The sequence below is a fragment of the Sciurus carolinensis genome, chromosome X (assembly GCF_902686445.1).
Source record: "Sciurus carolinensis chromosome X, mSciCar1.2, whole genome shotgun sequence".
NCBI classification, from domain to species: Eukaryota; Metazoa; Chordata; class Mammalia; order Rodentia; family Sciuridae; genus Sciurus; species Sciurus carolinensis.
This window is the reverse complement of record NC_062232.1, coordinates 97,217,951-97,235,495: the sequence shown is the minus strand read 5'-3', so window position 1 is coordinate 97,235,495 and position 17,545 is coordinate 97,217,951. Positions and strand designations below refer to the sequence as shown.

The following is a 17,545-nucleotide window of genomic DNA, read 5'->3' as shown; positions in this document are numbered from 1 at the left end:
TATCAGTTAAAAAATAAAAATAAATATGAGGAACTTAAAATCAAATAGATTTAATAAAAATGTTTTTTTGAGTAACCAAAGATAAGTATAAATTCTTTTTCTAAAGTTCCCCAGTGGCAACATATTATTTTTTATATTATTTTTATTATTATAATTAGTTTTATTATTATATTTTTTTAATATTTTATTGTGCTATATGCCATTTAGCATTTTGGAATCTTTAATGTTGAAAAAGAGTTGAAGTATGATTTTTATAGCTAAAACTAGATTAATATGTAATGTTATAATATATAATATGTTTTAGAGTTTGGTTCAGTTCTCCTTGATTTAAAGTGTTTCATTAATATTGGCAAGTCCCCATTGTATTTATGTTGCTCCAGGATAATTAATTTGTGTATCTCATATATGAAGCAGAAATGTCCAGAACTAAATATTATTGATTATGTTATTCTTAATAATAATGCTGAGGAGTTCTTCTCTGAGGTTTGCACTTTATTTGCAACAGGCTTATCCGAAATATACTATTCAATTTGGTAGTAGAAAATAGGCCTCATTGATCTTTATATCTCCTTCCACCTAACAAAATGCCTGACTCTAAAATGTAAGTATTTATTGGAATGTTACCTATTATAAAATACGAATTTTATTCTGCACAAATTAAAACTCAATTGGTAAAATATGGGTTTGTATCATCTGTAGCACATAAATTATGACCTACATTCATCATCAAAAATAGTTATTGTGACTGGGCACAATGATGCACACCTGTGATTCCAGTGACTCAAGAGGCTGAGGCAGGAGGATTGCAAATTCAAGGCCAGCCTGAGCAGCTTAAACAGACTCTGCCTCAAAATAAAAAATGAAAAGGGCTGGGGTTTAGTTCAGTGGTAAAGTGACCCTCTGTTCAGTCCCCAGTACCAAAAAAGTTATTGTGTATTAAATTAATATTACTAAGTAATATAATTAGCATAATATTTTAAAATAAGTATTTCCTAATTCAATTTAGTAAATATTTATTAAGTATGTATCTATATTCACTACCAGATTGAGCTGAGATATATATTTCATTTTCTTTTATCTTGTGTTGGGTTTTAATATTTGCATGTACCTCCTAATGGTTAAATCCACTGACTCTCTCAAGCCTCATTCTAATTAATACAGCTCTCAAGTAGCTAACATTATGTACTGTGGGCTAAACCCTCACCCCACTAGATGGCGTTTGACTTGCCATGAGGAGCTAGTGAATTGAGAGGTCAGAAGTTCAGAGTTTAAAAGGCTCCACTCTGTTGCTGTGTGGTTCTCTGAGGCAAAACAGGACAGAGAGTTTTTTACTCAGAATGGCTATAAATTTTAATGACCCAGCCAGTGGCTTCTATCAAAGAGAGGTTGTAGATTTTATAAATGAGCAAATACTTCGAAATGGAGGTAGTACAGACTTCTGTACAATGCAGACATGCAAGTCCTGGAGGGATGTGGAGAAGAAGTTGCAGGCCATCCTGACTGACTCAGCAATTCCAGGAACCATCAAGAAGTCTTGTGCCTGGAGTGCCCTGGCCCTGGCAGTGCGCTTGGCCAGGAAGCAGAAGAAAGAATACACGGAAAAGGTAATGAAGCTGCAGGAACAGGTAGATGAACAAAAACTGTTCATTAATGTGTTAATAGGAATGGTTAATAGACTCAGGGATACACAACAAAAGGAAAGGGAAAAGGCTCGGTTCCAACTTCAACAAAGTCTTATAATCCTTCATAGAATAGAAGGGGAACGAAATTTATTCAGGAGTGAGCTTCTTAAGGTATTAAGCACTCCATTTCAGAGGCAGGAAGTAATGAAAGAAGAGGAGAGTGAAAATGAGACACAGATATTAGACAATTTTGCATTCACTCAAGACGCAGGAATTGACTGGACCAGGGAGGAAACAGTGGAGGTATCATGTCAAGAGCCTGCAGTGGCCACTGCTGCTAATATTGCTGCTTCTGCTGTAGTGGGAGAAGAAAAGGAGAACTTGATTTCTGTTAGTGAGAATGACCAGGAGGTAACTGGTTTTTCTTGCTCTGAAATCGTGGAGGACTGGACCCAGGTCAGTCCACTGCTACCCCTTAGTGTATCCGAATCCTCCTGCTCATTCCTACCTAGCTTCCTTCCAGCAGAAATAGCAGCAGAAACTGTGGAAGTTTCTCCTGTGAGTCATGCTAGGGCTAGCTGGAAGGGTAAGCGACTCCATACCAGGAAGTTCTTGCCAGAAAGGTTTAAGCCAAAGCCTGACTTCTCTCACTCAGCAAGATGTGGCATCAGGCGCAGAGAGGGGGATTGGGACTGTGATCAGTGTCATTCAATGAATTTCTCATGGCGAAATGTGTGTTTTAAATGTGGAAAGTTCCCGTACACAAAGGAAAGCATACAGGTTCTTCTCCCAGTTAAGGATTTCAATGAATTTTAACTATTTCATATCCTGAGGTTCTTTTCTAATTATAAGTAGAATGAGAATACATTCTTGACTACATAGTATATAAGAACAGTCAGTAAAAAGGAATAAGATATAAAAATCTTTAGCCTTGAAACTCAGAAATGGTTAACATTTTAGGTTTGCTTCTATCTCTGAGTACAACTATGTAAATGAACTGTATTCCACAGTTATATTAAACAGTTTTCTACATTTGTTTCTACATGTATGAATATAGTAGTACTTTACATATATTTCTATATTTATGAAGTATAGTAAGTACTTACATTAAATCATTTTCTTATAAAATAGAAGTTTGTACATTGTTTATAACTTGCTTTAAAATGGTCTTTCATTTATTTGAAAAATTTTGGAGAATAAAGAAAAGGTACATAGAACAAAAATTACACAAAATGCTGTCACAGGGAAACAATCCTTAGAGCTCTATTTTGCCCATCTGTGTTTGCAGAGCACACAGATATAACAAGCATAAATTCACACGCAAATGCATGTGGAAACATGCTATTTTCATTTCTATATTGAAATCAAACTACATATATTTTTGGAATCTGATTTGAAAAATTATGATTATTTACATTTGGAAAATTCACAGAGACATGTATACATGTGAAATACTTATCCAACCACCTACAGAAAATCTCTTTCAAATATCTGGATGCATAAATTTTTCTTTTACCTGCAGCTATATGTGTGAGTGTATATTTATTTTGATATTAACACTGTTCTTATTTCCAAGTGAAGAACTGAAGAAAAAGTGAAGAAGCACAAAGAAGAAAATAATTTTCATGCATAATCTCATTATTCAGAAAACCATCATTATTTTATCTATGTAAATATTATTTTTATAAAACTTTTTTGTGTGCTTTATATATTTTTCCCAATTTTTTGAAAACTTTTACTAGATTTGGTTTTTTATTTATTTATTATTTTTATTTTTTCCTGGTGCTAGGGATTAAACTCAGGACCTTGCCCATGTTCATCATGTGCTCTACAACTGAACTACAACTCCTGACCAGCTATTTCTTTCTTTCTTATTTATTTATTTTTATTTTTCTTTTGTGGTCCTGGAGATCGAACCCAGGGCCTTGTGCATGCTAGGCAAGCACTCTACTACTGAGCTCCATCCCAAGTCCCAGCTATTTATTTCTTAAAAGGGTTTACCAGAGGTTGATTTTGTTGTTGTTTTGGTTTAATTTTTGTTGCTGTTTTCTGGTCCATATGAACGAATCTACTGCTCATTGTATCATTGAAGCCAGAATTGGGGACAGGCAGTTAGTGTAGAAATAGGGGATCCAATCAAATCCAGGAAATGGAGGCCATGAAAGCCATCTGCCTCTGGATGTTGGAGAATGGAATGTCAAGGATTTCTGGAGCCCATTGATTACCAGATTTACCCTTGCTTGTCAGGGACTACAGGCAAGGAGCTGCTATTTATTCCCCCTGGGCCTTCACCTGCCTGAATCACTTTGACCCTCCCCCTGCCCATCTCACCTGCAAAACCCGGCCTAGTCATATAGGCAGGAAGGAGAGATAAGGGGGAGAAAGAACTGGAGGACAAGAGACCTGAACCTATAAAAGATGTAGGGTGCACTCACTTTTTGAGATTCTAGAACATCAACCATCCCGGGAGAAGTCTTTATTATTACCTTTAAATAAAACCTGCTTAATATGCTTTTCTAGGCATGCTTCTGTGATGTTATACTTCAACACCTGAGGAAGTAGAACTCATCACCAGTAAACGGCAGTATCAACATTACATTTATTTATGTATTATCAGATTCATCCATTTCTCTTTTTTTCCATCTACTTTTTTGAGGATTTGTTGTTAGTTTTGTTTACATTCTAAATTCTTGACTTTATGTGCAGTTCACATATTTTCATTATTTTTATATAATGTTTAATACTGAGAAATTTCTACAAAAGTCTGTCTTGGTCTTTATCCCACAAGAACAAAAAGTGTGTGTGTGTGTGTGTGTGTGTGTGTTTTCTCTGGAATTCTAATCAGATATTCCTAATTAAAATGGCAAAAATTGGCCCAGGGGATATTCCTTTGTTAAATTTTCTGGTTATGTTTTTGGCTAAATTTAAAAAGTGACTACATTTCAACATTGTTGTGGCTGTGCAATTATCACAGACTGTAATATTTGGAGAACACACATGTTATATTTTAATCCATGCAAAGATTAGCTCATTTGCACTAAATTTTTCTTTGGCAGTAAGTTTCTGCATACATTTCTGCCTCTGTGAATTATAGTAAATAGTGATATTAAATCACTTTCTTTTGAAAATATAATTGTTTACAAAATTGTAACTAGTTTTAAAATAATCTTTCATTGATTTGAGAAAATTTGGAGAATATGGAAATATGCAAAATACAGAATACTCTATTTTAATATGGAAAAAATTTCAATATGTAAATGTGTTTATTGTAATATTTTAGGAAAGATGTAATATGAAGAGAATGTGTAATAATAATTAGAATATAAAATAATCTAATTTCTGTATTTTGAGACATCAAAATCATAAAAATTTTGGGCTAGGTATGTAGCTCAGTGGCAGAGTGCATGCTTTACATTCATAAGGCCCTAGATTCAATCCCGCACAACACACACACACACACACACACACACACACACATACACACACACACACAAACACACAAAAAATGAAAATGTATAAGAACTTATCAAAATTAATCTACATGAATTTGTTGCATAAGTTTAAAAGTTTTAATAGTAAAAATAATAAATTTTTTTAATAATAAATTTTTCTCTGTTGATTCTTGATATAAATTTCATTGTGTTCTCTGATATTTCAGGTTATTTTGAAAGATTTTGAAGTAATAAAATACTCTGGCAATGGATCTAGGCTGTCTATATCTGAAAGCCACTAAAACATTAACATTCACTGCTCATAATTTCCTGTAGGAGCAATAATTCAGATAGCACTAGTAAGACTTTATAGAAAAAGACCTATGTTCTAAAGAAGGGGCTCAAATAAAGAAATATGTCTCCACTTGGGTCTATGAAAATGTAAATTCAAAGATTTTAAACAGTCTTAAAAACTAATTTTTTTTCATATTTCCATTTCTGTATATATCTGTTAAGAAATGTTTTATCTATGATACTCAGTGATCTATCTTCAGATTTCCTATTATTTCCCTGGGAGTAGAATTTCCAGATAAGATACAGTTATATTCAGTTAAATTTGAATTTTAAGATAACAGATATTTTAAAGTATGTTCCAAATATTGCATGCACATTTATTTACTAAATCTGACACTCCTTTCTGAATAAAAAATGTATTCATTTTCCAGTACAAATACTGTAGATGATTCTGTAATTGAAGAGCATTTGGACCTTTACGTATTTTTATTTTCAGTCGACACATATTGATTATATATATTTATGGGGTACGATGTGATGTTTCCATATATGTAAACCTTGTGGAATGATTAAATGATTAAATAAAGGGTGTGTGTGTGTATCTATATAAGTATGTATATATACACCTCACCACTTTATATGATGACAGCATTTAAAATCAATTCTTTTGGCAATTTTAAAATATATAATACATTATTATTATTATTAACTATAGTCATTATACAATGCAATAAATCTCAAAAACTTATTCTCATGTAACTGAAACTTTGTATATTTTGGCCAACATCTCCCCAATTTCCCTACTCCCTGATTCTGGTATCTACCTTTCTACTTTCAACTTCTGTGAGTTTGACTATTGCAGGTTACACATATATGTATGATTATACTGCTTTTGTCTTTTTGTGCCTGGCTTATTTTGGAACTTTACAATTTGGAGCAAACTTCAGGATCAATGGATGAAGAGCCAAAAACAAGAAGGAAATGGAAGCTTCTAAGTGTTTGTCAACAGTGAAATCTCAATGCATGAGTTGAGCAAGGACAATATATAGCATTTTATGGCACATCATGATTGATGAAATTAGATTTGGAAAAATATAGATACATTGGAAATATCCACTCTTGCCCGTGGAGACTCTTACTCTGTGGCTGCAATAGCCTGGTCATCTTACCCATTACCAGTTGCATTGTGAAAAAACATCTTCGCTGTACTCTAGTGCCTGGATTATGGCTCCTTACACTATTCTTCATGAAAAGGAACCAGGGCTCCTTGGAGGGTAGCTGGCACCAAATCTTGGGCTGGAGAAGGTAAGGGGAGCCTGGACCACCTTGCCATTTGCAGAAAGTGAGAATGTTGACTGGGGGTACAAAGGATAAACGGGCCTGAAGAAGCCTCTCACTGGGCAAAGAGTGAAAATTGAGCATAAAATATGTGCAGTGGGGTTAGTAGCTTAGTGGTAGAGCACTTGCACAGCATGTGTGAAGCCCTAGGCTCAGTTCATAGTACTGCCAAAGGAAAAAAAAAGGAAATTTTGCCATCCATGATGATACTAAATGTAATAAAAAACATGGTAAAAGATCCTTGTAATGAACACAGGAATCTCCAGTATCATTTAATAAAATGCTATATATTGACCTATCCAATTTATGCAACTCCTACACTCAATTTTTCATCAATGAAGAAGTGAACACAGAAGGAGATATGGACTACATGATTTATATATAGCAAGTTACAAATTTTGAGATGGAGAGAGATGTGGGGAGTGCAAAGTTGGACTTTTTGAAAAGAAATGAATATAGAAAGACTTAACAGGTGGAAACAATTTTCTTCAGAATAGAGACACAATGTTTTGGGAATTGGAGACTATTGGACTAAAGAGTTTATAAAAGCTTTAAAATATTTTTGTTTTTTATTATTAGAAACAAAATGTTATACTAGAAACAAAATGTTATGAAAATTTTTGAAGTTCTGAAATTTATGAAAATATATTTAAGAAAGAAGATATTTAATTATATTGTCATTGTGACTGCATATTGAGCTTGCACGCTCAAGAATGTCAATATTGTTACACTTATCTGATGTTCATGTAGCTGACGTGACCATAACTAGCATAAATAAACTATTTGTGAATCAACATTACCTTATGTACCTTGTGCATTACTACTGTCATAAGGAAAAAAATACTAGAGGGAACAGGGTGGGAGCAGCATATTTTTATAATCATTTCTCATAAATCCTGAGTACTCATGAAATAATTTTCTCTGCTTGTCCCTTCCCTCACTTAACAATTTCTGTTTTGATTTATGGTCTATAATAATAAGAGTCCATATTTTAATATGCATTAGATTCTGAAATCACCAGTTTATCTTGGAAAATTGTGGGAATTGATTACTGAGATTGTGATTTTTTTTGAAAGTCCTGTTTTATCCTGGGAAATAGGCTGATTTATCTCTAATTTTGAGGTTATGGGGCTGGTGTTTGGATAGTTTTGTTTCATGGTAATTTAAGCATTTAGACAAGTTGTATAGATTACTTACTTGGGGTTAAAATATTTAGTCTTTATATGTGCTTTAAAAGTAGCTAACTCAGTAGAAGATGCTACCAGATATAACTGATTAAAGAAGAAATCCAAACTTGATTCTCTTGAATAAAATTCTCTGGCCAAACCTGAATAGCATTAGAATAAATGGAATAGGATCCAAGTGCAGTGGATCATGCTCATAATCCCAGTAGCTCAGGAGGCTGAGGCAGGAGAATCTCTAGCTCAAAGCCAGTCTCAGCAACTAACTGAGGTCCTAAGCAACTTAGCAAGACCCTGTCTCAAAATAAAATATTAAAAGGTCTGGGGATGTGGCTCAGTGGTTAAGGGCCTCTGGGTTCAATCCCCAGTACCAAATAAATAAATAAATAAATAAAATGAGTTAGGATACTGTGGCTACATATACATGATGAGACTTAATTGACTCTTGGAAATATAGGAGAGAATATTCATTCTGTTAGACATTTTGCTAAGGGAATAAGAAATTTAACTTAGAATGGGTATGGTGAGTGTAGTATGATTAAATGGTTATGAAAAATTTGGGGTATTTGTATTGGGCTCTGTATTTTGTGGACTCTTGTCTGCTGTAATCTATACTCTTGACTGATTTTGAGTAGGTAATATAGCTTATGATTTGGCATGGAGTATAGACTGAAGAGTATCAAAAATACATTTGTAAAGTATTTGGTGAACCATGTTGTCCACCCCATTTGATCCAGTTAAACATACAGCAAATGTCAAGTTTGGAGATGGTACTTTCTGATATATCACTGATCTACACCCTAATTTAAAGGGTCCTTGCATATTTGAATATCATAAGTTTGTTGGCTATTTGAATTCCATCTCCTATAGAAGTTTATTTTTCATTTTTAGGATATTTTATCTCAATAGATTTTTAATTGGCATTATAATTATACATAATATTTGAATTCATGTTGCATATTTATGTATGTACACATTACAACAATATAACTTGGTCAGTTTTGTTTCCTGGTACCTCTCCTTTCCCTTCCCTCTTCCCTCTCCCTGGACCACTTCCTCTATTCCGGTGGTCTCCCTTCAATTTTCATGAGATCCCTACCGACGTTTCTTCTCCTTTCTCCTTTCTAGTTTCCACATATCAAAGAAATCATACAATTCTTGATTTTCTGAGTTTGGCTTATTTTGCTTAACATTATACTTTCAAGTTTCTTATCGCATTGGATACTGATTTTTGTTTAGCCTTTCTGCTTCTCAGTTTATAAGAGTCCTTTGTATATTATAGATGTTGATACTGTCTGAAGTTTTGTTAAACTGTTTCTTCAATGACTTTTGTCTTTTGAACTTGTTTATGTTATATTTTATCAAACAATAATCTGTATTTTGTGAACTATAGAGGACAGTCTGATTTTCATAGCTTTTAATTTTCTGACTAAATTTAAATGGTCTCTCTCTCCATTTAAAAAATTATTTAAATTTCCATTCCACCTATAGTTCATTTTTCATTATGGTTTGACAATAGGATCCAATTTTTTGTTATTAAGTGGGTAATAAATTGTACTAGAATCAATTACCTCTCATTCCTTAGCATGGAAATTAGCCCTTTATTTGTATCAATGATTGAACCCAGGGGAGCTTAACCACAGAGCCACATCCCCAGCCCTTTTTAAAAATTTTGTTTAGAAACAGAGCCTCCCTAAGTTGCTTAGAGGCTTACTAAGTTGCTGAGACTGATCATGAACTTGGGATCTTCCTCCTTAACCTCTTTAGTTGTCGAGATTACAGGCATGCACCATCACACTAGGCAAGTTCAGGTCCTTCTGATGACTCTTTTATGATATAATATCAGACTTTTAAGTAGGCAAGAATAGTATAAGTAACTCACATAAATCTTTTAACCTATAGTCATTAATTATTTCCTGTTGACTAGTTTTATCAAGTAGTTTCACAATATTTCTCTTTTACTTATAGTTTTTTTCCCCCAACAAAGAATGGGTGCTACATTTCTCAGATACTTTTGCTACATTAAACATGTTTTCATCCTTAAATTTGTTAATGAATTTTGCTAAAGTTGACTAGTTCTTACATTTCAGAAACAAAACTTATTCAGTCATGGTATATATTTTGATGCACTGATTAGCTTTGTTTTTTAACATTTTTCTTATAAAAGATTTTTATCTGTTTTCAACATTCAGACATTTTTGCATTTTTGTTTTTTGCTATCTTTATGAGATTTTAGTTATAAAGGATATGTTAGATGCATAAAATAAATGTAACCTTACCATCACATATTATACTACAACTGTATAAATTTTATTTAAACTAAGTTCTTCTGAGTATTTTATTTATTAATATATTTCAAAGAACATAATTATATAAAAAGCAACATTGAGAAGTCTCACTTTCACCCTGTTCTTGTCTACCTCTTCCCTACTCTACCCTGCAGTCCCTAGAGTTAAGTATTTAATATTTTGTGAAATTTTCCATTGTTTCTCTATCCAAATACACTCAAATGAATGTTTTCTTATTCCCATCATTTTTATACAAAAGGAAACATCTATATAGTCTAAATGTACATCATGGTTTCATTTAATGTGTAATAGGGATCATTTCATGTCAGTACAAAGAAATCTTCATTCTTTAATTTTTATTTTTTTTATTTTTACAGACAGCGTTTTGATTCATTGTACACAAATGGGGTACAAGTTTTCATTTCTATGGTTGTACAAAACGTAGATTCCCACCATTCATGTAACCATACATATACATTGGGTAATGCATTCTACTATATTTCTGTCCCCCACCCCTCCCACACCATTTTCCTCTTCCTTACTTTTTAACTGATCTTATGGCTATGTCACATCATATTGATGGTAACAACTTAATTCTAGTATTTATTACTATAAATACTGCTTCAACAAATATATATATGTATGATATTTCTTAATTGTGCAGGTGCATCTATAAGATAAGTTCCCTAAAATAGAATTCCTGGGTCAAAAGTCAAAACATTTGTAATTGTGGCATTGAATTCTTTTGCATTGCCAAAAACCATGCATTATGAGAGTGCCTTACCCACATTCCAGAAATGCTGTAGAGACTCTATCAGTTTTCGTGAGAGGTAGTCTGTATTTTGTAATTGTAGTGTTTGGGGCTTTTATCTGATGAACATTTTATTACCATTTCTCTGATGAGCTACAATGGATAATCTGAACATAGTTGAAGACAGAAAATAGAATGGAGGGGACTTGGGTCAAATTATTATTAAAGAATGTGCATTTGTCTGGTGTTTTTCATGTTGGTGTGCACATGTCCTCAATGAATATACTGGGGTTGGATTCAGGGTTGTAGAGTCTGACCAAACATTTATTCTATCACAATATGTGATCAAAAGGAGTTACTACCTCTTTTTCCTTAGAACTTCTCCTGTCATTTATAGAGCTACTTCTCTTTCCAGGGTCTTATACACTCTTCTGTCTCAACTTAAGTCTCTCCCTAATTCCTCTTTCTTTAAGCCCTTTCTAAATATTTATATTCTCTAGATTTTTAACCCTTTTCACTTTTTACTTTGTATCATCTCTGGGAATAGTTTCATTCCCTTTCCCACACTTGACTCCTAAATGCTGAAACTCTAGACATATCTCCAGACCTGTATACCAAGTTGGATATACAAAAACCTGTACCAAACTGAATCCATCAACCTTTATAAATTCCTCTTTAGGTTATTTTTCCTTGATTAATTGAAACCTAGAAGGTAATTGTTTTTTATTACTTTCCCTCTCAGACTCTCATAATCCAATCAGTTATGAAGTCCTGATGTTGAATCTCTCTCCTGGCCTTCCTTTTTCATTCCCACTGCCTCTAATTCAGGGACTTACTTTCTCTAGCAAGGTGCACTGAAATAACTTCCTCAGTAGTCTTACATACCTCTAGCATCTACTGCTCACACACTCCTATCCCTCTTTAGAGTATACTCTCTACTACTTGGCTAAAGTAATCTTTCTAAAACAAATTTGAGCATTCCCATCCTCTGATCAAAAGCTTTTGATGCTACACTATTGGAACAGAATGGGGTCCAAAGTTTTCAGTTGATCATTGTAAGAGGAAGTTTGTGAGTGAATAGATATATTCAGAAGATACTTTTGGAAATTTGGAGAAAAAAATTTTTATTTAGAGCTAAAGCAGAAAGATGGATGCTGTAACCTAAAATGGGTCATAGTATGTATTACTAAAGTGTGCAATACCTGGTCATTTTTGACTCGAAAATCAGGTGCTGTCAACTCATCAAGAGTGTATTTATCACCAGATGTGGTGGCACACACCTGTAACACTAGCGACTTTGGAAGCTGAAGGAGGAACATTGCAAGTTTGAGGCCAGTATCAGCAACTTAGTGAGGCCCTTAGCAACTTAGCAAGATCCTGACTCAAAATTAAAAATGAAAATGGTTGGGGATGTGACTCAGTAGTAAGTGCCTGTGGGTTCAATTCTCAGTACCCACCTCCAAGAATGTATTTATCTCTTAAATGCCAGACATGGCATGCCAATCAATGTGGCCTGTATGCTCAGGAAACAATGCCTTCTAGATGAAAATGCTTTGTGGCTCCTTGCACTAAGAAAAAGCTGGGCAAGTCAAAGTCCAAATATCTATCTCTAGTTCAGTCAGATTCTCTCTAATAATTTGACAGTAGAAATGCTGCAGGAAATATACTATTGTGAGTTACTGAGCTGAAAAGTAATGTAAACTTGATGGTTGAGCCTCAGGACCCTTTGTAATCTGATGTGGTAACAAAAAAAGCCAATCTTCAGAAGGAGAAGAATGAAGATTTGAAAAAGAAGCAGAAAAAGAAAGACCCTATGGCCCCTGAGAAATGGAAAGTAATCGGAGTTTATAACTTGGAGACTCATTTTCTTCCCTTGGAAGTCAATTGAACTGTACTCATAATAAACTTCCTTTTTTAAAGTTATTTCAGTGTGAAAAAAAATATGTGACTAGAATATTTTAAAGTTCACATTGGGCTGGGCATAGCTAGGTGGCAGAGCACATGCTTAGGGTATATGAGGTCCTGAGTTCAATCTCCAGTACCAAAATAATAAAAGTTTGCACTATTTAAGTTCACAGAGTCTGCTGTAATAACATACTAACTATACTCACATGCCATTCAAGTTGACCATGAGTGTTAGTAAAATATTTTAGAAATGGGGAAACTGAGACTCAAGGAATTTAAGTAATCCATCCGCTGTTATATATCTTGTAATTTACTTAAACCAAAACATGAGCCAAGTTAATCTGATGCTAGAGCCTGTGTAGTATATTATCCACTTGCTCTATGACTTTGCATCTCCTTTATCTAGGTTTAAGTTCTTTCCTTTGTGCTCCATTCTTTGCAATACTCAGCTTTCTTTTATCTCTATAACTTAAGTGCTACCATACTATTGACTTGTTAAAGAAATACTTTTTACTCTCATTACATGTGCTGCTAAAATTGAGGTCCAAAGCTATGATAGGATAAATATATGGTACCTGAGCTCAGCAACAAGGACATGTTGGAGGAGTAATTTACCAAATGGCATAGTAATTTCTAAAAGAGTTCCTGCCTTCCACAAAATAAGCATTTTTTTCTCATCTTATCAATCAAATTTGATCTTTGATAATATTCTTCTATCTTCTCTGTTTAACTTCTGTTTGAACCAAAGGTTGTATTAGTCAAAACAGTCCAAAGAAAGATGTTATCCTTTGTCTTTGAGAATCAGATTCCAAACTCTACTAGCCCACTACTCATTTCCTTGGTTCAAAATAGGTTATCTTTGCATAAAAATGACTGAAATAAATGGTATTGATAGCCCCTTAGTACACAACTCTTTTTGCCTGCTTTTTCCTATGTCCCAAGACTTCATGATCTGCTCTTTTCTCACTATTCTCTTTTTAATTAATAACATCAATATACACAGAATTTTTCTATTCTTTCATTTTCCTCACACCTAGGTTCAGTCAATTACAAGGTCTAGATGTCTTTACCTTCAAAATACATGTTTTTAATTCATGACTTCCCTCAGCAACCCCATATCATTTTCCACTACCTTAAAACAACCATTTTTATCTTTTCTGGATTTATCTTCTTCGTTCCTGAACTGTTCTACTTGCATCCACTCTTTTGTCCCTTAGAAATATTCATCACATAGAAATCAGATATCTATTTAAAATACACTTATTCCTATGTAATTATCTTGCTTGAAATCACTCACTATCCCCCCCCTTTCCTACAGAGGGATAAAATTCCAAAATTCTTAGCATAACTTGCAGTACCCTTTATGTCCTGAATACCTCTGTACTTCAAGTCATACCACAATTATTTAGAATTGTTTTTAAATCTTTACATACTGCATGTAGTTTTTTAAATTACTGAATCATAGTCATACATAATATTGAGGTTCATTTTGACATAACTGTACAAACATGGAATATAATTTGCTCCAATTTAGTCCCTAGTACTTCCCCTTTTTCTCTCTTCCTCCCTCCCCCTGTTCCTTTACCCTTACTCTACAGACCATCTTCTTTTTATTATATTTTTAATTAGTACATTATGGATATACATAAAGGTGAAATTCACTGTGTTATGTTCATATATGTACATAAGAAAGTTAGGTCAAATTCATTTAATTCTTTGTCCTCTCCCTTTTTATAGCCCTCTTCCCTCCCACTCAATCCTCTTCCTCTACTCTGATCTCTCTTCTATTTTCCATGGAATCCATCCCTCTTTTTCCCCTTATTTTCTTCTAGCTTCCACCTATGAGAGAAAGCATTCGACTGCTGACTTCTTTCTGGGTTTGCCTTATTTCACTTAGCATGATATTCTTCAGTACTATCCATTTTCCAGTATATGACATAATTTCATTATTCTTTATGGTTGAGTAAAACTCCACTGTCTATACATACCACTTTTTCTTTATTCATTTTTCTGTTGATGGCCATCTGGGATGTTTCTGTAGCTTGGCTATTTTTAATTGCACCACTATAAACACTGATGTGACTATGTCCCTGTTGTATGCTGATTTTAGATCACTTGGATAAATTCCAAGGAGTTGGATAGATAGGTCATGTGGTGGTTCCATTCCTAGTTCTTTGAGGAATCTCCATACTGCTTTCCAGGTTGTTTGTACTAATTTGCAGCCCCACCAATGAGTATCTCTATATCACCCTGCACAAAAGTCAACTCAAAATAGATCAAAGACCCAGAAATTAGACCAGAAACTGCAATTGCTAGAAGAAAATGTAAGCCCAACACTCCAATATGTTGGCACAGGAATTACTTAGCAAGACTCCTAAAGCACAAGAAATGAGGTCAACAAATGGAATGACATCAAATTAAAAAGCTTTGGCACAGCAAAGGAAACAGGTGTGAATAAAGATCCTATAAGGTAGGATATCTTTGCCATCTGATACTCAGATGGATTAATATCTAAAATATATAAAGAACTAAAAAAATCTTATCACTAAAATTGATCAATAATTGAGCAAAGGAACTAAAGAGAAAATACAAATGCCAAAAAATACATGAAAAAAATGTTTTAATCTCTAGCAACAACAGAAGTGCAAATCAAAACTGTACTGAAATTCCATCTCAGCCCAATCAGAATGATAATCATTAAAAATACAAATAATAATAAAGATGAGGATGTGGAGGAAAAGGTACACACATAGTTTTTTTACTTCCAACCTTTTTATTCCTTCTGTCTACAGTGTCTTTACCTATTCAACTGAATAGGTCCTAACAGTATTTTAAGGTTCAGTGAAAGTACTACAAAGAATCCTCTTATGAAGATCTCTCTGAGCTGAATCAAGATTTGAGGGCCTGGGAGTATAGTTCAGTGGTTAAACACTTACTACAGAAATGTAAAAATAAATAAGTGAATAAAATAATTTATTTTCCTCTTCTGAATCACAATAGCTTATAATGTTTTAACTTATAACATGTTATAGGATATCTATTTATATAACTCTTTTTATTCTTAGAGAAAGAGTAAACATTCTCTTCATTGCCATTTCTAAAATACATAAAAGACTCCCTGGCACATGTATAAATTTAATAAAATACTTGATGAATTAGCAATATAATTAATACATTTAGCAAGATTTTAGCCACAATGAAGTCCAAGTGCATGATTAAAAGGAGCTGTTGAATTGAAAAGAGGAATACTGAAAGCTTAGATGATAATGGTTTATGGTGAAATTGGGCTATCTAAGGAAAGTTTATTTTGACAGTATGACTACTTAAAACTGGAGCAATTTCAGGATTATTCCAGTGTATATTGACTTTAACTTATGTGGCTCAAGGGATACCTTGTTTGTGAGTTCATCCTTTTCTTTGGATATACTTCATGCTAGCTCAAAACAACTTTACCTAAACAGACCCACAGTTCATCAAGATGTCACAAAAGTAATGTGCTTTCCCCTGGGGATGGGTTCTGTTGAGCACTAATCAAAAGTAATTTCAATTGATAGTGAAGATTCTTAACATCAACAATACAATGAGACACTGCATACCTGAAATATTAAATGACCATCATAGAATTGGACTATCTATTATAATATGTCTTCTTATGACTTCATTTACATTGACAAGAAGACTTCTAGGTATGACAGTAGTTTTGCTTGAAAGGATGATATTTGATAAGCAATGTACTAGAGTACAAAGAAAAACTATCTTAGAGTTCAATATCAGATATACCTCAATTAAGCTACTAAAATGTGTTTAAAATAATTTAATAAATTAATATGTGTCAATATATTTAAGAGAATTCAATGTCAAGTCATTAGTGTTGTACAACAAAAATTGCTGATATCATTTCAGATCCATTTATAGAGCCAATTGAACACAATAAAATGTTAGAGTTTTTCCCAAAGCTTGATTTTGAGTGATGAAACAATATTTTATGCTTGTGATGATATTGTTTTCTCAATCATAACATTATCACTGTATATTTTCTTTCAGCATCCTAACCACCTGATTCTCTTTTATGGGCAGCTTATCAGGATGACTAAAGTAAAATGGTCATATCTACATTGTTTTGTTTTCTACCAGTTAATTGTTTATCTATCTTTGATTTGAAAGATAAACGATCACTTTATAATGCTAAAAACAGCACCACTCACTGTGTAGGCATCTCAAGTATTAGCTGACTTGAATAGCTAAATACATTGCAGAGGGATGGTGTTCTTACTCAAGTTTTAGGCATTAGGAGGCCAATCATTAAGAGACATAATTTTAAATGCAGACAATGCTACATGATTATTGTTATTACCTTTTGTCATCAAATTCTTAGATAAATCACATTTATGATTAAAGGACTAGAATTTATGTATATTTGCAAACTTGGTATGTGGCAGATGTGGCATTGTAAATCCATGGAGATGAACTCAAATTTATCATGATCTCTCTTATACATAGTTAGCTTTGGTTTGTTTTTAGAAGTTCTGCATCTATATTAACATGAAAATTGGTCTATAATTTCCCATTTATACATATTCTTTGTCAGGTTTTGGTAGAAAGATTTTGTTAGCATCATAAAATTAATTGGAATTATTTCTTCTTTTTCTATATTCCAAAAAGTTTGTGAAATATTGAAATTAATTGTTCCTTCCAAGTCAAGTTCAGTTTCTCATAAAACTATACCAAAGGGGTT

At 33.4% G+C, this 17,545-nt stretch overlaps 1 protein-coding gene across 1 annotated transcript; it reads left to right on the top strand.

Moving 5' to 3' along the window:
* Positions 1-1,337: 1,337 nt before the first annotated feature.
* Positions 1,338-2,438, top strand: LOC124971619 (testis-expressed protein 13A-like). The gene has a single exon (XM_047535297.1). The coding sequence runs from the start codon at positions 1,338-1,340 to the stop codon at positions 2,436-2,438; it is 1,101 nt and encodes a 366-aa protein (XP_047391253.1).
* Positions 2,439-17,545: the final 15,107 nt, after the last annotated feature.

Excerpts from the sequence above, each read along its gene's own strand:
- LOC124971619 (XM_047535297.1), top strand. The coding sequence starts at position 1,338 with ATGGCTATAAATTTTAATGACCCAGCCAGTGGCTTCTATCAAAGAGAG.